The sequence below is a fragment of the Ceratotherium simum genome, chromosome X (genome assembly GCF_057802395.1).
Source record: "Ceratotherium simum simum isolate JZ-2026a chromosome X, ASM5780239v1, whole genome shotgun sequence".
In the NCBI taxonomy this organism is placed as follows: domain Eukaryota; kingdom Metazoa; phylum Chordata; class Mammalia; order Perissodactyla; family Rhinocerotidae; genus Ceratotherium; species Ceratotherium simum.
This window is the reverse complement of record NC_141940.1, coordinates 74,735,075-74,757,369: the sequence shown is the minus strand read 5'-3', so window position 1 is coordinate 74,757,369 and position 22,295 is coordinate 74,735,075. Positions and strand designations below refer to the sequence as shown.

The following is a 22,295-nucleotide window of genomic DNA, read 5'->3' as shown; positions in this document are numbered from 1 at the left end:
TACTGGCGCTACAGGGTTAAATTGGGGCGGAGTCCAGGGATGAACGACAGCGGCAGTCACCAACTGGAACCGGGCAAGCGGGAAGAGCTGGGTGGGGCCGCCAGGCAGAGGCGAACCCACACGCCCCCAGGTCCCGCCCCGCGGCTGGAGGCCCTGAGTGGAACGGCCGGGGGCGGGGCGCCGAGGCTTGGCGGGCCCGGTGGTTGGGTGTCCCGGCAGCCGCTTGAGGGATGGGGCGGGTCGGCCCGGGCCTCCTCCCTCATTCTCTCCGAGGGCCAGCCGCCCGTCTCTCCCGCCCCTCCTCCTCCCTTTCCCACCCCTCGGAGTGGAGCTGCACATGCGGCTGCTCCCTGCTCCGTCCCGCCCAGCGCCCGTAGCGCAGGAACGGGTCCCTGCAGCCCCCAGCCGATGGCAGGACAGTAGCCGCCTGTCAGGGGTCGTGAACCGCTGAGGCAGACGCGGCGGCTCCCGGGCCTCAGAGAGTGGGCGTCTCCGGAGGCCATGGGCTACCCCGAGGTAGAGCGAAGGGAACCTCTGCCCGCGGCAGCGCCGCGGGAGCGGGGGAGCCAGGGCTGCGGCTGTCGCGGGGCCCCTGCCCGGGCGGGCGAAGGGAACAGCTGCCGGCTCTTCCTGGGTTTCTTTGGCCTCTCGCTGGCCCTCCACCTGCTGACGTTGTGCTGCTACCTGGAGTTGCGCTCTGAGTTGCGGCGGGAACGGGGAGCCGAGTCCCGCCTTGGCGGCCCCGGCACCCCTGGCACCTCTGGGACCCTCAGCAGCTCCGGTGGCCTGGACCCTGACGGTTCCATCACCCGCCACTTCGGGCAGCCGTCACCTCAGCAGCAGCCCCTGGAACCGGGAGAAACCACATTCCCCCCAGACTCCCAGGACGGGCACCAGGTGAGTCACCTAGTAGGGGTGGCGGCGGCAGAGGCCCCCTCCCCTTGTGGGCAGGGCGGGGGCCCTCCCCCACAGGGCCCTGGGGAGGACTCTGCCACCTCGAGCTAAGTTGGAGGGTAGGACCAGGGAGGGGGCAGGCGGGCGTGGGAGAGGTTGCCCCGGGGCAGGTTGTCCCCGACCCCTGGCTCGGCTCACCCAGACTCTCTCAGGACCCCAGGACTTGGGAACTCTGGCCTGCGCCCGCTGTCCCCGGCTACAGGCTGCCTCGGGAAAAGTTGGCTGCGCTCCCGGCCGGGCCGGGGGGCGGAGGTGCCGGCGCTGCCCTTCTGGCGGACTAACGGCAGCAACTTGGCCCTTCTGCTCCTGGTGAGATTCTCTGCCCGCGGTGCTTGTTTTTTCGTGCCCAGAGCTGATGCCAGCACTAGCAGGCTCTCCTTTGGTGTTGGAGCTGTAAACAGCTGTAATAAATGCTCCACGCCCGTTGAAACAACTTTTAATCGTATTTTCAGCGCGGATCTTTCTGCGCTGACCAGAACGTGGGCTTGTTCACACTTACCTGCAATTTGAGACTGGTTGTCCTCAGTGTTCTAGTGAGGATCAGGGCCCTGAGGAATTCTGGTAGAAATATGCCGTCTTGCTAAACAACTTCTGAACAGCAATTTAAAAAAATCTATGGAAATAAAACTCACCCTTTGCATGCCAGTTCTGACTCTTTTTTGGGGGGTGGGTAGGGAGGGGGCGTGTAACGTGCCTTCGCTACTGCTAGCTTGAGACCAGGAATCTACTGATGGAATAATTACTCAAGAGTAATCTCTCAAGAGCAGTTTTTTTGCAAACTTTATGATGTTTGTGCCCTTGTTAGCAAACTATTAGCTTTGCTGCTTGTGTTCTACTTTTTCTAGCTCCTTATTCAAGTAAATCTAGTGCACTTAAAATAAGTATTCTCTTGACTGCCATATTTTGTCTTATGTGAAACTTAAGTGAAGCATCTGAGAATCCTTTTGAGGTGGTTAAAGAATAATAGTGAATTTGTTCCTCTTGGGGAAGAGGGCATGTTGTGCAAATAATTTCCTTGAGGTCAGGGACCCAGGCCTTCTATATTTTCTACCACATCCAGAATCATTGTCATACTCTGCAAACATTATTTGTGCTACCTTGACCACCCATTCAAAGCTGCTATCACATTCATGATAATACTGTAATGTTAGGACTCACACATTTTCTACATTGTGCATTGTAAAGTTGCCCTGAGCCTTAAAATGTCTTGCTAGCACACTCCAACTTATATAACAGCCTATCAAAGAAGAGAATCAGTAGACATGCTTCTCATACTTGAAACTTTAAACACTGTAGCTAAATGATAATTAACTAGGATTCTGGCTCCCTTTATCTATCAACCCCCTCCTCCCCCAACAATGCCCAGTAGAGATACTTAGCAGCTGAACATTAATATTCTGTGAAAAGATGAAGGAATTGAACTTCCTTAGTCAAATGATGGCCAAGGCTTTTTGGCATTCAGAATAGACAGACCCATGTTTATGGACTGAAGATTAGCAGGACAATTGTAGTCTAGGGCTTCTGTGATGGTGTGAGACTCTCACAGGTCTATAATGGCATTTAGTTACCTGTCTTTTGCATGGCACTTCAAATAGTTCTGTCTTGGTTTAAATACAGCTCTCTATTGTCTATCCTTTATTCTTTGTTTTAATTTTTTTGAGCAGTAGACGCAAGCATACTGGCTCTTTACATTTGTTGACATCAATCGGAGTCAGAAATTTTTAGAATTGTGAGGGGCCACATGAGTCTGTTTTGTTTGATCCCCTTGCCCTGAGGGGGAAGTGACTTGTCCAAGGTCATACAACTATTGTCAAAATTAGAATGGAAGTTGGTATCTTGACTTCCAGATCAGTGCCCATTCCCCTATAGCATACTATCTCCTGGAGCCTTTTTGGAAGGAATAGGGTGCAGCTCCATAGTAGAATTTTTACAAAGTAGAAGGCTCAGATCTGCATCATTTTCTGCTACTTTACCTACATTTTGGCCAGACTAAGTTTAACCATGTATCCTTATTCTTCCTGAATTTCGCTTTCAGGAGAATTGGAGTATGCTTTGAAGAAATTTTAGCCCAGATTCAACTTAAGTTTATCTTGAGGATATTAGTTTTAGCATACCAAAAAAACAAAAAAAAGGAAAAGTTGATCAGCTATTAGAGATAAACTGATACTGCTACACCTTGGGTAAAATTTCTAGTGCCCTGGTGCACCCTCTGCTGGCTTTGCAGTGACATTTAATTTCAGTATATGCTGACAGTCAAGATTCTAAGTTATGCCAACAGATTCTGATTCATAAATAAGAAAATAAACAGCCTTGTGGGATTTGGCCACATAGGTCATATTTTTATATTTGAGTTTTTCAACACAAACAGCTGCTGTTACAACAACTCTTAGATGGAGAGGAAGAAAGATAAAATATACATCCTTCAGTGGGCAGAACATTCAGGTTTCTCATCAGTTTATCTGCAAGGAGTGAAGACAAATTGATGAGAATAAATTGCGGGAAGATCTCATGAGACCAACTGGGCAGAACGGTCAGAGGCATTTCATTGTATAAGGTCATGCAAACCTATCCATGCTTATGAGATGATGGCTCAGTTATGACTTAAGAAAGGGATCTGGAAATCAATGAAGATGTATGTATGTCATTCCTCAATTTAAAAACTTCTAAAACAGGATACAGAAGGAAATTAGGTCACTCAGGATACCAAGCAGAGAGATCAGCAAAGTTTTCCCAGTGAATTGTTAGAAAAGCCTTCCCAGAGGAGACACAGTTGCTGATGATAAAAAGTGAGAGCGTCACTTTGGATGTTCTGGAATCATAACTGTCCCCTTCACCTGGAGTAGCTAAGTACCTGTAGATTTATCTAGATACTCACTGGAGATGATCTCAAAAGCTAGGTATAGCTCATCAGTCTCTGAGTTAGACAATACATAATATGATTGTTAGAGTAAAAAAAAATAAAAATAAAAGTCCCTGTTGATCATTCTGTGAAGAAGTTGACCCAGTTGTAATTGTAGTTCTCAAAGCCCAGAATATGGCGGACATCATCTGGAAGGGTGTTGAAAACAACAACAAAACAAAACCCTTATCTTTTCCATGTAAAAGACCAAAAGTGGATTTGCATCCACAATTATATAGAAAATTCTGGTGGCTGCTCCTCAAGAAAAACCTAACAGCTGATGAAAGTCCCCAGAAACCCAATTAAATTGATCAAAAGGATGGAAGGCCTTTCTAGTTGTTTTTTCAGTCTGGAGAGAGAGAGGTTGAGGCAGGGATATGATCAAGGTCTACCAAATCATGAGAGAGATGAGTAAGGTTAATATATTGGTGTAATTTAACAATCTAGTTCAATAAATAGAAAGTCTGTGATGAGCCAGACACTATGTTAGGTATTACATATCTTTTAATGCTTGAAAGATTATTTGGGGGGGGGAGGCAAAGAAATGTAGTATCTCATTCAAATTATTGCCCCAAGAGATAATCTAAACTGAAACCTCTTCTTAAGGTTTAAGAAGTATTTAGAAAAAGTTGGATGGGTAGATTAATACGGGTTTGTTTGGGACTGTTGGGGATATTTGGAATATGTTCCTAATTATCTGAGGTGATGTCATAGAAGTCAACCTTAACTTTCCACAAAACATCTCTTGGTTTAACTAAATAGAACATTAGTATATCCAGATTTGACGTTATTTATTAAGGCTGTTGATCAAGAAAATAACTAGGAATCATTAAATGCGAGAATTTTTTAGGGGACTGGGATCCAGCTAAAATAGTTTTCTATAGATTTATTTATTTTTTCCCTTTTTCTTCCCAAAGCCCCAGTAGATAGTTGTATGTCATAGTTGCACATCCCTCTAGTTGCTGTATGTGGGACGCCGCCTCAGCATGGCCGGATAAGCTGTGCATCAGTGTGTGCCTGGGATCCGAACCCAGGCTGCCAGTAGCGGAGCGCTTGCACTTAACTGCTAAGCCACAGGGCTGGCCCCTATAGACTTAAATCTAGACTTTTCAGTGTGACATTCAAGGCTTTTGATAAACTGACTCCATACCTATCCCATTTTCTCTCTCACTAACTCTAATTCTATAAGCCACTCACCATATCCTGACTTGGAATCATTCTCTAGTTGTTATTGCTGTTGTTGTGTTTAATAAATTGTGTGTCTTTATATTAGAGCACCTCATAAATCTGCCTTCTTTTTTGTCTTTTTCCACAATACCTGACACAGTGCTAGTTATAGTTAGAGTACTTAAATACTTGTTGAGTTGAATATTCTTTTGGGTCTTTGGAGATGTTTATGTAAAACAAAGACATTTTCTCTTTATGTAACAGGCCTGTTTTCCTCAGGTCTTGCTAAGCCTGTGAATTGTCAGCTATGCTTAGGTGAGTAAATAGTTCCATTGGCAATGTTTCACTGGTTTCTAGAATCATTAGAAAGTGAAATGGAGAAGAGTCCTAACCGCATTACCTCTAAGATGGTGCAAAAAGCTTTCTGTAATATATTGTTTGATGTTTTGTTTTGTTTGCTTTTAGGTCTCATCTCTCTCTTTCTCTCTTAGATCTTGTGAAAAATAATGTGTAATTTATCTGTAACTACCTTATAGGAAGATATTTTTATACTAGAGAACTTCTGAAGCCATTTAATCCCCAAGAACATTACCAAGAGAAACCACTTGCTTTGCCTGCAGGGTGGCTCTCATATAGGACCATTTTTATCTGACTATTCTATAAATATTCATCACTTAGCTCTTCATTTCTTTTCTTGTTTTTTCATTTTCTATCGAAGTATACATACAGAAAACATCACAAATTGTAATTGTACAACTTGATGAATTATTACAAAGTGAACATACTAATGTTATCAGAACCCACGTCAAGAAATAGAACTAGCATCTCACAACCCTCACCTTATGCTCCATCCCTATCACTATACCATCCTCCTCCATAGTTAATGACTATCCTGACTTCTAATATTATAGATTAGTTTTGCCCATTTTGAACTTGATATTAATGAAATCAAACAGTATGTATTTTTGGAGGTCTGTTTTTTTTTTTGCTCAACACTATGTTTGTGATATCCATCATGTTGTTGCATGTAACTGTATTGTTTTATTTGTATTTTTGTATATTATTTCCTTGTTTGAATATATCACAGTTGATTTATTCATTCTGCTAATAATATTTGGATTGTTTCTTGCTTAGGGTTATTATAAATAATGATGCTATCAATGTTATCATACATGTCTTTTGGTTATACATACTTGAATTTCTATTGGGTGTATACCTAGGATTGGAATTTCTGGGTCATAGGGAATACATATTTTCAAATTTTTTGATAATGACAGTTTTTCTAAGTGGTTGTACCAATTTACATTCCCACCAGCAATGCATGAGAATTCTAGTTGTTCCACATCCTTGCTAATACTTGTTATTATCACTCTTTTTAATTATAGCCATTCTGGTGAGTGGTATGTAGTAATATCTCATTGTGATTTTAATTGTCATTTCTCAGAAGACTAATGAAGTTGTACTCCTTGTCGTATGTTTATTATCTATTTGGATATCTTCTTCTGTGAACAGCCTATACAAGTATTTTGCTCCCCCCCTTTTTTTTTTGCTGAGGAAGATTTGCCCTGCACTAACATCTGTTGCCAGTCTTCCTCTTTTTTTTGCTTGAGGAAGATTAGCCATGAGCTAACTTCCATGCCAGTCTTCCTTCATTTTGTATGTGGGATGCCACCACAGCATGGTTGGTGAGTGATGTAGGTCCGTGCTCAGGATCTGAGCCTGCGAGCCTGGGCCGCTGAAGTGGAGTATGCGGAACTTGAACCACTCGACCATGGGGCTGGCCCTGCCTGTTTTTTTATTGGTTTGTTTGTCCTTTTCCTAAAGATTTGTAGGAATTCTTTATGTACCCTGGCTATGAACCATTTTTATGTTTTTTATCTTGTAAACCCTTCCCAAATCTCTTTAATGAACAGATGATTCATTAAAGTGATGAACAGAAGTTTTTAATTTTAATGTGTCTAGTTTTTCAGTACTTTTCTTTATGACTAGTGTTTTTTGTGTTCCATTTAAGAAGTATTTTCCTACCTTGAGATCATGTAGATATTTTCTCATATTATCTTCTAGAAGCTTTATGTTTTTGCCATTCACATTTAGATCTATAATCCATCTGGAATTGATTTCTGTGTATGGTCAGATATAGAGGCCAAGCTTCATCTTTTCCCTATAGGTATTCAACTGACCCAGGCCATTTATTATAAGGAATATCATTTTCTCCACTTCTCTACAGTGTCACCTTTCATAAATCAAGTGTCTGCATATGTGTAAAGATTGTTTCTGAACTGTTTGTTCTGTTTGTTTGTCATTGCAACAATACTATAGTCTTAATTATTGGACTTTATAATAAGCTCTTGATATCTGATAAAGCAAGTCCTTCCACCTTGGATGTTCTTGGCTCTTTGCATTTCTATATATATTTGAGAATCAGCTTGTCACATTCCACAAAAAAAGAGAGTAATTCTTAAGAGAATGACATCAGTAAGATGGTGGATTAGGAAGTCCTGGACCCTTCTTCCCCCCACAAACACACCAATTCAGCAACAATTCATGGACAAATTCTCTTTGTAAGAAATCCAGGAACTAATTGAAAAGCTCCTATATCCAGGGCAAACATGAAACCAGATTCAGTAAAGCTAGTAGGGAGATTTGGGAGATCTATTCACTAGAGTACTTGCCACCAGCATAGCACCATATGATAAAGAAGAGACCCCCTACCTTCCAGCTTCTCCCAGGGGAAGGAAGGGGTTGGTTCATATGTCCAGCACCCCAAGTTTTCTGAGCACTGGCTTCTGCCTTGCCAGTCTTGGAACTCTCAGGAGTCTGCCTAGGGGAGAACAGAGATGTTGGCTTGGGCTGGTAGACACCGTAAATCCTCCCTCCTGCTGAGCACAGAGCATGAAGAAAAAAATCCCAGCTGTCAACCTTCCCTTACATAATGAAAGAGTTTATCTGTGAATCCAGGGTTCCAACTTCTCCAGGGCTGCCCAGAAAACTGACATCTGAATTGCCAGTCTAGGAGCTCTGAGAAGTCCATCACAGTCTAGCCTCCTGGGGGAGAATGGAGATGGTATTGTGGACTGGTAAATGCCATAGCTTCCCTCCCACCCCTGTTCAGCACAGAGTGAGTAGATGAAAACCACAGCTACTTGCTTCTTCAAATGGTAACCAAAAGAGAGCAGGAGTGGCTATACATATACCAGACAAAATAGACTTTAAGTCAAAAAGTGTCAGAAGAGACAAAGAAGAAGATTATATAATGAAAAAAGGGTCAATCCAAAAGGAAGATATAACCAGAGAGTTGGTAGAGGCCCCCAGAATCTCTGACCAGGCTGATTGGTGGAGGTATTCTGTACAAGACCAATTTGTGAAGACTGGGAGAGGTGCTTGCTTTGTGTAATGTGCAGACACCAACACAGAGAGTCAAGAAAAATGAAGAATCAACAAAGGTGTTCCAAACAAAGGAACACATTAAATCTCTAGAAACTGACCCTAATGAAACAGAATTTTAAGATTTACCTGACAGAGAATTCAAAATAACTATTATAAAGATGTTAACCAAGATCAAAGGAACAATGCATGAACAAAGTGAGAATTTCAACAAAGAGATAAAAAATATTAAAAAGTGCCAAACAGAAATCATGGAGCTGAAGAACACAATAACTTAACTGAAAAATTCATGAGAAGAATTCAACAGCACACTAGATAAAGCAAAAGAAAGGATCAGTGAACTAAGACAGGTAATTGGAAATAATTCAATCAGAGGGACAAAAAGAAAAAAGAATGAAAAAGAGTGAAAAAGTGTAAGGAACTTATGGGAATACCATCAAGCAGATGGATATAGGTATTAAGCGAATCTCAGAAGGAGAAGAGAGAAAGGACCACAAAGCTTATTCAAAGAAATAATGGCTGAAAACTTTCCAAATCTGGGGAAGGAAATGGACAACCAGAACCAAGAAGCCTAAAAGATACTAAATAAATGAACGCAGAGATATTCACACCAAGACACATAATAATCAAATTGTCAAAAGTCAAAGACAAAAAGAATTTTGAAAGCATCAAGAGAAAAGTTACTTGTCATATACAAGAAAACCACATAAGACTATCAACAAATTTTTCAGCAGAAACCTTGAAGGCCAGAAGGGAGTGGGATGATACATTCAAAGTGCTGAAAGAATAAAACTGCCAAATAAGAATACTATACCTGTCAAAACTGTCCTTCAAAATTAAGGACAGATAAAGACATTCCTAAACACATAAAAGCTGAGGAAGTTCATCACCACTAAACCTGCCTTACATGAAATGCTAAAGGAAGTTTATCAACTTGAAATGAAAGGACGCTAAACAGCTACATGATAGCATTATCAAGAAAGTACAAAACTTGGTAAATATATAGACACATACAGAATACTGTAACGGTGGTGGATAAATCACTTTTATTTCTAGGATAAAAATTAAATGGCAAAAGTTTTAAAAATAACTATAAAATATGTTAAAAGATACACAATATTAGTAGATCTAAAATGTGAGAAAAATAACATAAAGTGTGTGGGGAAGAAGTTAGAGTGTAGAGTTTTTGTATGTAATTGAACTTAAGTTATCAACTTAAAATAGATTGTTATGAGGTATTTTATGTAAGCCCCAAGGTAACCACAAAAAATACCTATAGAAGTTACACAGGGGCCGGCCCGGTGGCTTAGCGGTTAAGTGTGCACGCTCCGCTGCTGGCGGCCTGGGTTCGGATCCCCGGCGCGCACCGATGCACCGCTTCTCCGGCCATGCTGAGGCCGCATCCCACATACAGCAACTAGAAGGGTGTGCAACTATGACATACAACTATCTACTGAGGCTTTGGGGAAGAAAAAAAAAAAAGGAGGAGGATTGGCAATAGATGTTAGCTCAGAGCTGGTCTTCCTCAGCAAAAAGAGGAGGATTAGCATGGATGTTAGCTCAGGGCTGATCTCCCTCACGAAAAAAAAAAGAAGTTACACAAAAGCAAAAGAGAAATCAATCAAAGCGTATTAAGACAAAAGTATCAACAAAACACAAAAGAAGACAGCAAGAGAGGAAATACAGACAAAAGAATCTCAAGACTAACAGGGAACAACTAACAAAATGACAATAGTAATTCCTTCCCTATCAATAATTACTTTAAATGTAAATAGATAAACTCTCCCAATCAAAGACATAGAGTGGCCAAATGCATAAAAGCAACACCCAACTATATGCTTTCTACAAGAAACTCACTTTAGATTTAGGAACACAGATAGGCTGAACATGAAAGAATGGAAAAAGATAGTCCGTGCAAATAAGATGACCTTTATCAATTTAAAAGTTTTTTCTAGTCCTAGTTTACTAAGAGTTTTGTTTTAATCATGAATGAATATATCATTATATCAGATGGCTTTCCTATATCTATTGAGATATGATTTTTTTCCTTTATTCTTTTAATGTGGTGCTAAACCAGCCTTGCACTTGTGGGATAAACTACACTTAGTCTTGAAGTATTATTCATTTTATATGTTGTTAGATTTTGTTTGCTAACATTTCATTTAGGATCTTTGCATCTGTATACATGAGTGAGATTAGCATGTAATTTTCCTTATCAGGTTCGGATCAAGATTTTAATGTTCTTATAAAATTAGTTGAAAGTGTGTCTTTTTTATTTTTTGTTTGTGAGTTTATATAATATTAGTAATATTTCTTCCTTAAATGTTTGGTAGAATCAGTGAAGCATCTGGGCCTGGAGATTTTTTGGGGAAAGAGGGGGAGATTTTAAACTGTAGATTTGGTAACAATAGATATAATTTTTTCAGATTTTCTGTTTTTACTTATGTCTGTTTCAGTAAGTCTTGTGTTCTAAGAAATTGTTTATTTCAGCAAAAATTTTAAATTTATTCACATAAAGAATTTCATGGTATCCTCACTATCTTTTAATTGTGGTAAAATATACATAACATAAAATTTATTATTATAACCATTTTTAACTGTATAGTTCAGTGGCATGAAGTACATTCACAGTGTTGTGTACCTGACATCACTATCTATTTTTAGAACTCTTTCATCCTCCCAAACAGAAACTCTGTACCCATTAAATAATAACTCTCTAATTCACCTTCTCCCAGCCCCTGGTAACCTCTATTCTACTTTTTGTCCCTTTGAATTTTCCTATTTTAGGTACCTCATATAAGTGAAATCATACAATATTTGTTCTTTTGTGTCTGTCTTATTAAACTTAGCATAATGTTTTCAAGGTTCATTGAATCACATATCAGAATTTTATTTCCTCTTTATTGTTGAATGATATTCCATTGTGTGTATGTGTGTGTATATATACCATATTTTGTTTATCCATTCATTTGTTGATGGACACTTAGGTTGTTTGTACTTTTTGGCTATTGTGAATAATGTTGCTATGAACATTGGTGTACAAGTATCTGTCTGAGTCCCTGCTTTCAGTTCTTTTGTGTGGAATTGCCAGATCATATGGTAATTCTGTTTAATTTTTTTAAGAACTACCAAACTGTTTTCCACAGTGGCTGCACCATTTTACATTCCCACCAGCAATGCACAAGGGTTCCAATTTCTCCACATCTTCACCAACTTGTTGTTTTCTATTTTTTTTTGAAAATAGCTATCCTAATGGGTTTGAAGTTTTTTCTCATTGTGATTATCATTACCTGTTTTAAAAACTTTGTTTTAAAATAATTATAGATTCAAAGTATTTTTACAATGATGGTACAAAGAGGTCATGGGGAACTTTCAGCCAGTTTCCCCCATTGGTTACATCTTATGTAACTATAGTACAATATAGAAACCAGGAAATTTATGTAGGTATAAAGTATGTCTATAGTTCTATCATTTTATCACATGTAGATTTTTATAGCCACTGTTGTCATCAATATACAGAACTATTTCATCACCACAAAGAAATCCCTTGTGCTACTCCTTATATTCACATCGCTTCTCATTCCCCATCATTTCTAACTCCTGGCAACTAACCTCTTCTCCATCTCTATAATATCTATCATTTTGAGAATATTATATGAATGGAATCATACAGTTATGTAACATTTTGAGATTGGATTTTTTTCGCTCAATATAATGCCATTGTGATTCATGCAAATTGTTACATATTTTAGCAGTTTGTGTACTATAGTGTGTTTAAATCTTTAACTTCCAATTTCTTTTTTTTTTTTTTATAATTTTATTTATTTATTTTTTCCCCCTAAGCCCAGTAGATAGTTGTATGTCATAGCTGCACATCCTTCTAGTTGCTGTATGTGGGACGTGGCCTCAGCATGGCCTAACTTCCAATTTCTGATATTGTTAGTGTATGCTCTCTTTTTTCTTTGTTAGTCTTATCAGAGATTTATCAATTTTATTAGTTGATCCACACTACGGATTGTTTGTTTTCTATTTCATTAATTTCTGCTCATCTTTTAAATTTTATTATTTCTACTTTCTTTGGCTTTAGTTTGCTGGTTTTAAAATAATATCTAGTTTCTTAAGAAGATGCTTAAATGATTTTTCTTTTCTAATATGTGCATTTTAGAGTATAAATTTCTCTCTAAGCACAGTTTTAGCATGTCACATAAGTTTTGATATGCTGTATTTTCATTATTCAGTATAAAAAATATTTTCTGATTTCCCTTGTGGTTTCTTCTTTAGTCATTTTAAGTTTATTTTTGATTCCCCAAAATGGCAATTTTCTAGTTATCTTTTTGTTATTGGTTTCCAGCTTAATTCCACTGTGGTTAAAGAACACCTCTGTATGATTTAAAATATTTGCTATTCATGGGAAATTTGTAACCCAGCATATAGTTAATTTTTATAAATGCTCTATGTGTAGTTGAAAGGACATATGTCTTGTAGTCTAGGGTTATGTACTCATCAAAGAGGTCAAGTTGTCTTCTTCAAATATTTTTTTCCCTCTCTTATTTTTTTGTCTGCTTGTTCTATCAGTTGCTGAGATATTTGTGTTAAAAATCTCTCATGATGATTATGTATTTATCCATGTCGTCTTTTAGTTCTGGTAATTTTTGATTTATATATTTTGAGATCATGTTATTAAGTGCATACAAATTGAAAACTGTTATATCTTCCTGTTGAATTGAACCTTTTATTATTACGAAATATCCTTCTTTATCTCTTAATGCTTTTTGCTTTAAAGTCTACATTGTTTGATATTAATACTACTTTCTTTTGGATACTACTTGCATCATATATCTTCCCTCTTTTAAACTTTAACCTTTCTGTATGTTTTAAATGCATCCCTTATAAACAGATATAATTTTTGTTTTTAATTCAGTCTATCTCTTTTAACTGGCACATTTAATCAATTTTTGTTTAATGTAATTAATTATATATTTGGCTTTAAATATACCATCATACTATTTGCATTCAACTTGTCCTGCCTGTTCTATGAAACTTTTCTCTCCTTATCACCTTCTTTTGGATTTTTTCACTCATTTTTTTTTTTTACCTTTTGTTAACTTTGTAGATATACATTCTTTTGCTATTTTCTTTAGTGGATATCCTCAAGATTACCACATGCATTCTTGACTTATTACGATCTGATATAAATTAGTTCTTTGACCTCTTCCTATGCAGTGCAAAGGCTGAAAATACTTTAACTCCATTTACCCCCTGCCAACTATATGCTATTGTTGTTGTATAATTTAATTATTTATATAATTGTGTGTGTGTGTGTGTGTGTGTGTGTGTGTAAGATCAGCCCTGAGCTAACATACAATGCCAATCCTCCTCTTTTTGCTGAGGAAGACCGGCCCTGGGCTAACATCTGTGCCCATCTTCCTCTACTTTATATGGTACGCCACCACAGCATGGCTTGACAAGCGGTGCATTGGTGCACGCCTAGGATCTGAACCTGCGAACCCTGGGCCGCCAAAGTGGAGCGTGCACACTTAACTGATTGTGCCACCGGGCAGGCCCCTATTTATATAATTTAAACAGCACAAAACATTATTGTTGTTGTTTCATAGTCAATATTCACTTAGATTCCCCCTGTGTTTACCCTTTTATTTGCTCTTCATTCCTTCTTTCCTTCACAAGCTTCTGTCTGGGATAATTTCCTTCTGCTCTAATAACACCCTTTAACATTCCCTTTAGTGTGTATCTGCTGTTGACCATTTTTTTCAGTTTTTGTTTGCCTGAAAATATGTCTTTATTTCATCTTTGTTTTTGAAGGAAATTTTTACTGGGTATAGAATTCTAGGTTAGCAGTTATTTTTCTTTCAAAATTTTGAAGATACCCTGTCGTTACCTACTGGCTTCCATTCTTTCCGTTGGGAAATCAGCTGAAAATTTATATTTGCTTCTTTGAAGGTAATTGCCTTTTTCTCTTGCTGCTTTTGATGTTTCTCTTTATTTTTGGGTTTTAGTCATTTTACCATGATATGCTTATATGTGATTTTCTTTATATTTATATTCATGGGGGTTCGTAGTACTTGAATCTATGGCTTGATGGGTTTTTGTAAGTTTTGAAACATTCTCAGATATTATCCCTTTAAATGTTGTTCCTGCCTTATTCTCTCTCTACTCTTTTTAAGATTCACAACCTCTTTTAAACATTTTCTCTGTATCCCTTATGCCTTATATACACTTTTTTCTATATTCCATCCTTTTTTTTCCTCTGTATTTCATTCTGGGGGTATTTTCTTCTGACCTATCTTCCAATTCATTGATTCTCTCTTTAGTTTTGTCTCATCTCCTGTTAAACTCACCCACTGAGTTCTTAATTTCACTTCTCATATATATTTTTTATTTCTAGAATTGTCATTTGATTCTTTTTTAAAGTAGTGTTCAGTTCTTTGCCAAAATTTACAATCTAGTCTTTTCTTTTTTTGGACATATTGTGCACAATTATTTGAAATTCTTCATCTGCCAACTCCATTATTTCAATCATTTAGGGTATGTTTCTATTGTCTATTGTTATCTTGATTTTCTGTCACTTTGCCTTGTTTCCTCATATGCATGGTTAGTTTTGGTTGAGTGGCAGACATTGTATATGAAAACCTATAGTAGAGATGGTTTGAGGCCTCAATTGTTTTTATCTTTATCCAGAAAGGATTTATGCTCACTTCTGGCAGGTGGTTAGGGGCGCTAGGAATCCTGTATCATCTTAAGCGAATCTGAGATTGAGAAAATTTGAAGCTGGCCATGTGAAAGCTGATTTAGCCTTCCTTTCAGTATCTATCCTTTTGCAGTTGGGACCCAATGTTTGAGGGTTTTTCTAGGGTTCCCCTTATTGATGAATCCTGAATTCCAATTTTTGTTATTTTAGCTCCATGAGCCTTTCAAAAGCTCTGCTGTCTCTCAGCTGACTCTTTTGTGATTATCCAGTGACCTGAGGAGAAAAACAGCCTCTCTGACTTTTCTTTTTATCTTACGTCTTGGGTCCATAATACTCACTGCCTTGTTAGATCTTGGATGCCTTCAAATATATATTATTTATATTTTATCCCAGTTTTCTTGTTTTCAGCAGGAAATTTGGTCTGAATTATTTAGTCTTCCATTACTAGAAGCAGAATCAGTTCCTCATTTCTTCAACAAGTATTTATTGATCATCTCCTATTTATCAGGCACTGTACAAAGCAGTGGAGATATAACTGTCGAGCTACTTAGAGAGGATTTTTGCCATCATGGAGGTTATAGTCAAGTGAACAGGCAAATATAATACAATGGGATAATGCAGTGATAAGGTTAATCATAGGATGATCTGGAGCACTAAGGAGAAGTAACTGACCCAGCCTTTTGAAATCAAGGAACAGTGTCTGGACAAAGCATCTTCTGAGCTTAGACCTGAAAAATAAGTAAGAGTTATTTAGAAAAAGACTGTTTTAGGCAGAAGGAATAGCATGTGCAAAGACCTGGAGGTGAGAGAGAATAGGGCGTGTTCAGGGAATAGAAAACTCAGTTTCTATAAAGCTATAGTTGTCAAGGCAGTGTGGTACTGGCATCAGGGTAGGCATATAGATCAATGGGACAGAATTGATTGTTCAGAAACAATGTACATTTATGGTCAATTGATTTTTGACAAATGTACCAAGACAACTCATTGGGAGAAAAGATACTCTGTTCAAATAATGGTGCTGGGACATTTGGATATCCACATGAAAAAAGATCAACTTAGACTCTCACTATACACACTACTCCAAAATTAACTCAAAATGTATGATAGGCTTAAATGTAAGTGCCAAAATAATAAAACTTTTAGAAGAAAACATAAGAGAAAATCTTCAAGACTTTGGCCTGGACAAGGATTTCTTAGATACAACATCAAAAACAGTCCAAAAAAGAGAAAAATTGATAAACTGGACCTCATCAAAATATAAAATCTTTTGTTTTTTATAAGGAACATTAAAAAATGAAATAAATATGACAGACTAGGAGAAAATATTTGCAAAACATATATTCAATAAATAATTTTTATCCAGAATTTACAAAGGACTCTTGGAACACAATAATAAGACAACCCAAACAAAAAAATGGGCAAAGGATATAAAGAAATATTTCAGAACAGAAGATATTCAAATGGCTAAATGAATACATGAAAAGATGCTCAAAATTATTATCCATCAGGGAAATGCAAATTAAAACCACAACAGAGACAGTCACTGTATGATCTCACTTATATGTGGAATCTAAAAAAAAACAAGCTCATAGATACAGAGAACAGATTGGTGGTTGCCAGAGGTGGAGGTGGGGTTGGGCAAAATGCGTGAAGGTGGTCAAAAGGTACAATCTTCCAGTTATAAAATAAATAAGTCATGGGGATGTAATGTACAGCATGGTGACTATAGTTAACAATACTGTGTTGTGTATTTGAAAGTTGCTAAGAGAGTAGATCTTGAAAGTTCTCATCAGAAGAAAAAAAATTTCTGTAATGATGTATGGTGACAAATGTTAAATAGACTTATTGTGCTGATCATTTTGCAATATATACAAATATTGTGTTAAAAATGTTACACCTGAAACTAATATAATGTTGTATGTCAATTATACCTCGATAAAAAATAATAAAATTAAAAAAAAAAACACAATGGAGATATCCTTTCACATTCACTAGGATGGCTATAATGAAAAGGACAATAAGAAATGGAGACGTAGAGAAATGGAAACCCTCATACATTGTTGATGAGAATGTAAAATAATGCAGCTGTTTTGGAAAACAGTTTGGCAGTTCCTCAACATGGAGTTACCACATGACCCAGCCCAAGATAAATGAAAGCATGTGTTCACACAAAAACCTCTGCACAAATGTTCATAACAGCATTATTTGTGATAGCCAAAAAGTAGAATCAACCCAAATGTCTGATGGGTAAACAAAATGTTGTATAATATTCTATACAATGGAATATTATTCAGCCATAAAAAAGAATGAAGTATAGCTACATATTATGACATAGATGAACCTCAAAAATATTATCCTAAGTGAAAGAAGCCAGTCACAAAAAACATAATGCATGATTTCATTTATATGAAATGTCCAGAATAGACAAGTGTATAGAGACAAAAATTAGGTTAGTGGATACCAGGGGCAGGTAAAAGGAATGGGGAGTAAGTGAATATGGGCATGAGAGAGCTTATTGATGGAGCTTGTTGAAGGGGTGAAAATAGTCTAAAACTGGTTGATTATAGCCAAGATGGTAGCAGTGGAACTAAAGGGAGAGGAAATGATGCAAGAGATATCATAGTTATACAATTTGGTAAAGTTACTAAAAATCATTGAGTTGTACACCTAAAATGAGTGAATTCTATGATATGTGACTATATCTAAATAAAGCTGTTATTTTTTAAAGTGTCTGGCACATAGAATATGGTCAATAAATGTGTAGGAGGTATTGGTTGTTTCTGAGTGATACCTGTCTTGAGAGGAAGAGAATCTTCACAACTGTTCACAGAGCTATCTCCCCCTAATTGATGTGTCCAGGACCCCAACCCAGACTCAACTCAATCACAAGTTCCAGAAGTGGAGTTTTAGTCATGTATAATTTTAAAAAGCTCTATCGGTGATTCTGGTGTGTACTCTAGGGTAAGAATCTGTGATTTATGGAATTGTGAATGGCTTGGTGTGGTTAGAACCTAGAGTGCATGTGAAGCCTAATGGCTGCTTACACTAGAGTGAGCATACAGTAATCAGGAATCTTGGCCCAGAATGATCTGTCTCTGTCTCTGTATATGTCTCTCTCTCTCACTCTCATTATCTCTGATAGAAATAGCTAGCTATTCCCAGATCTTACTTAGAATTTTTTTTCAGAACTGTAGGGTTAAAATATATTATACAGATGGTCTATTGTAGTGGTTCTTAACCAAGGGTGTATATTAGTCTTGCCTAGGAAACTTTGTCAAAATGCACATGTCCCTGGCCATACTCAGACATATAACATCAGAGTCTTTAGACTGGGACCATGAGCATATATTGTTTGGAAAAAAAGGCTTCTCAGGTGATGCTGATGCTCATTCCATTTGCGAACTAATGCTCTAAAGGAAGAAGTAAAGGAAAGAGTATAAAGGAGATAACGTTTGGTTCCCTGTGCCTAACTTCAGCTCTTCTCTTAAGGATTATTAGGTCTTTTATCATCTGTGATACTGGGACTACCTTTGAAGACTACTGGACCATGAGCTTGGATGGTAGGGAATGCTTAATGAGCATCTCTGTGGAACACCATTTGGGAAATCAATTCATAAACTCTATCTTTTAGGGAGAGAGGGATTTCAGTTGCCAGTTCCTCAACCAGATGATAGTCCTGTGTGCTTGGAATAGCCAAGGGAAGGGAGTGGTTCCTTGTCTCCCGTGGCTTCATTGGGACCTCCTTGCTGCTAGCTGCTGAAACCACTCTAAAATAATAGGCTGCTGAGTAATCTTCTCCATGCACATCCACCTGTCAGTGGGCTTGTGCTTCAGAGATGAAGAGTAATTTTTATCGGAGTGATGGCATACAGCAGGGGTTGAAACTAAACAGCCACAGTGAAATTGATTTTCAAAAGGAGATTGCTTCTGAATTTTATTTTGTGGTTTGTAGATCATTATTTTTGTTTCATCTTGCTTCATCAGTGGCCTACAAGGGCAAGAAAAGCTTGAACATTAGTAAGATTTTGGATCAATCCACAAGGCTCAGTGCCTGGAAGCATTACATGCTTCTGAAGCACTTTTGCCATGTAGTCGGAATGCTTAGGGTGGGGAAACTGAGAGTTTATTATGGAAGGAAGGATCTTAACACTTGTCACAATCAGACCGAGGGGGAGAAGGAAAAGGGGCAGAGTTCAGGAGTTCCCTTGACTCAACCACCACTTCATTGAGTCCCTATTATGTGCAAGACACATTGCTAGTGGGGATTCTATTCCTCAAAGCTGATTTAGCTAACAAAGAGTCAACCAAGGAGCGCAAACCTACTTTGTTCTTAATGACGTTAGACAAATCCTTTTGGTGCAGTTTGTTTCTGCTTGGATTTCCAGCTGATGTCTCAAATTCAACAAATTACGCTGAACTCATCTCCATTCTTCCCCTCTCCCACCACCCACACTGAATTTTACAAAATTAAACCCTAGTTTCATTCCCTCAATCACTCAAGCATAAAACCTTGAAGGCTTTTTTTTTTTTTACTTTGTCCTTTCCCTTGCTACTCATGTTTAGCAATCAATTGCTAAGTTGATTCATACTTAGTGAAGTTGATTTATACTGTTCATGATATCTCTTGCATCATTCTCTTTCCTTCTAGTCCTACAGCTATCACTCTGGTTGTGTTTGGCTTAGATGATCTTTAAGGTCCCTCCCAACCAAGAAAATCTGTGATTCTACCTCAGTTCCTTATTACCTCACTCCTGCAGTGGTTATCCAGTTGAGAGGTACTTTATTCTCTACTCCATATGCACACCTCAGCTAGATTATTTTTCTTCAAGTGCCTCTTTGTCATGTCACCCCCCTCCTCAGAAATCTTTTACGTCTTCCCACTGCCACTGTTCAAACTTCTTAAACTGGCATTCCAAGCCACTCTGCAATCAGGCTTGAGCTACTCTGCCACTCTTCTTGCTACTCTCCGTCAGAATCCTGTTCCACCCAGACTGGCCCATTCACAGGCCTCTCACATTCTGGCCTTCATTCACTCATTCCCCAAAGTAGAATGTCCTTCCCTCTAACCTGCCTCTTGGATCCCTTCAGGTCCTTCGCAGCTCAACTTAACCCTTCCCACTTCAGTGACTTCTTCCTTGCCCATCCGTTTCAACATTTCTCTAAACCTCTTATTTGGTGCTACATTGTGTTGTAGGTTATCTTGTTTCCTCAACTAGGCAGGAAGGTTTTCGAAGGCAGAGACTAAGTCTTATACTTCTCTGTAGCTCCTACAACTGCAATACTAATCTGTACTTTTGGTTAAATATGAAAGTAAATCTTAAGATATTAAAACATTCTCCCTAACATTGGAGTGTGAAACACAGTTGTACACATTCATTGAGGGGAATATCATGCCATCTTAAGGATCTGGTGATTATTAATGGGGTCTGTCACTGAGGCTTCTTTCCTTTTAGAGCCCTGCTTAAGGTCAAGCACCCTCGCAGAAAGCACATTGGACCCTAAATCCTCCACCCTCAGTTCCTTTCCCTTCTTCAAATCTTTAAAAGCCTTCTGCATAGTGGGCATTCACATTCCACTTTGACTTGCTATGTACATACTTCTTGATTTCCCCAACCCAGCAAGTCCTTGCCTTTACAGTTCCTTTGGAATTAATTTCCCCCGTAGACTAGTGAAGGTACCTCAATTTATTGGTCTTCAGATTCTAACTGATTTGCCAGGTTGTGGGAGGCTCCATACCCAAGTTTCCTTTCAGGTCAAAAGCCCTCCCCCATCATGTATCAGAGTTCCCTAACCCTCTTGTTTGTATTTTTAACAATACCTCATTTAATGTGTAAACACGAGTAAGCACTTAAGGCCAGGACTCTCTATATCTTGTATAACACAAAATATGCCAGTGTTCCAAATAATAAAGGCCTAGGGAAAAGCCAGGGTTGTGGTTAGGTATGTGTGCACCTGTTGTGTGTGTGTGTGTGTGTGTGTGTGCATGTGTGTGTGAGAGAGAGAGAGGGAGCGAGAGAGAGTGAGTGAGTGAGAGAGAGCAAGAGAGACTGATTGTATTTGTGTGTGTATGCATTTAAATATTAAACACTAGAATTCTGTCCACTGGGAGATGTCGTATCATATATCACAGCTGTGTAACTAATATAATTTTGCCTTTTGACATCATCCCAGTAAGAGCAATTGCAGCATTTTCTTGATATCTCTAGCAGGACTCACAAAGCATATGGTTTGTGACCTGAGGATAATGACATTATAAAGGAGTATTTACCAACCACAGACAATGTGCATATAGACTGAAATTTGTGTCATTAAATTGTTAAATTAAGCAAATAATTATTGTGTTCCTACTATGTGCCAAACGTTTCTAGGAGAAATGTGATTCATAGTTAGAAACTTAAGACCAAGTAGTACTATTTCATAAACTACCCTCTCACACTTCCAATTGACCCATTTTCTCCTCAGCCCCTGCCTTTGCCTACTCATTTGCTTCCACCTGCTAAAACAGAGCGCCTCATGCTTGTTTTGGTCTATTTTGGAGGTTTGCGTTGTCCTGGAAGTTGTGGAAAGAGGACTGGAATGAGTTCTGGCTCTTCACTTAGCCAATTAGCACATTTCAATGTCCTTATTTGTAAAATGGGAAAGGTAATACCTTCCCTGTCTCCTTAACAGTGTTTTTCTGAGGATCAAATACAAATATATGTGAAAAATATTAAGCTATACAGTTATTTCTTAGAGGACTTATTGATAAATGTGTCTCTTTGTCTCCTCAGTTGTGTAAAACTTTTATTCTGATTGTTTTCTTATATATTCCATATAGTTGCCTTGTCTATTGACATAAATTCACAGGAATTGATGATGATATTGCAATTTTTCAAGTACATGCCTGTATGTGTACTTCCTTTTTATATTTGCAAATGCTGTCTTTCAGCCTGGTGGTGTGATAGTTTCTTTCCATGTGTGGTTGAAGGAGAACTAGACTGAAAATTGGGAGACAGGGATTCTGGTCCCAGGTATGAGTCTAATTATTCTCCCCTAGTTAAGTTGGGTCACCTTAGGTAGGTCACTTCCCCTTTCTGGCTCTCAATTTCCTCATCTGAAAAATGCTGGAAATTGAAGTTGGTGACTTACAAGTTCTCTTCTAACACGAGCGATTTTATCACTGCAGCTAAATAGAAGCCCCATTGC

At 38.4% G+C, this 22,295-nt stretch overlaps 1 protein-coding gene across 5 annotated transcripts in view; it reads left to right on the top strand.

The window, feature by feature from the left end:
- Positions 1-303: 303 nt before the first annotated feature.
- EDA (ectodysplasin A) overlaps positions 304-22,295 on the top strand; it is a 362,062-nt gene continuing 340,070 nt past the window's right edge. For 2 of the 5 annotated variants that reach the window (XM_087426772.1, XM_087426771.1), the window contains exon 1: positions 305-897. In XM_087426772.1, coding sequence (XP_087282898.1) covers positions 502-897 — 396 coding nt within the window. In that variant the 5' untranslated portion in view covers positions 305-501. Of the gene's footprint in view, positions 898-22,295 lie in introns of all 5 variants that reach the window. The other 3 variants (XM_087426773.1, XM_014794923.2, XM_087426770.1) reach the window with 3 other exon arrangements.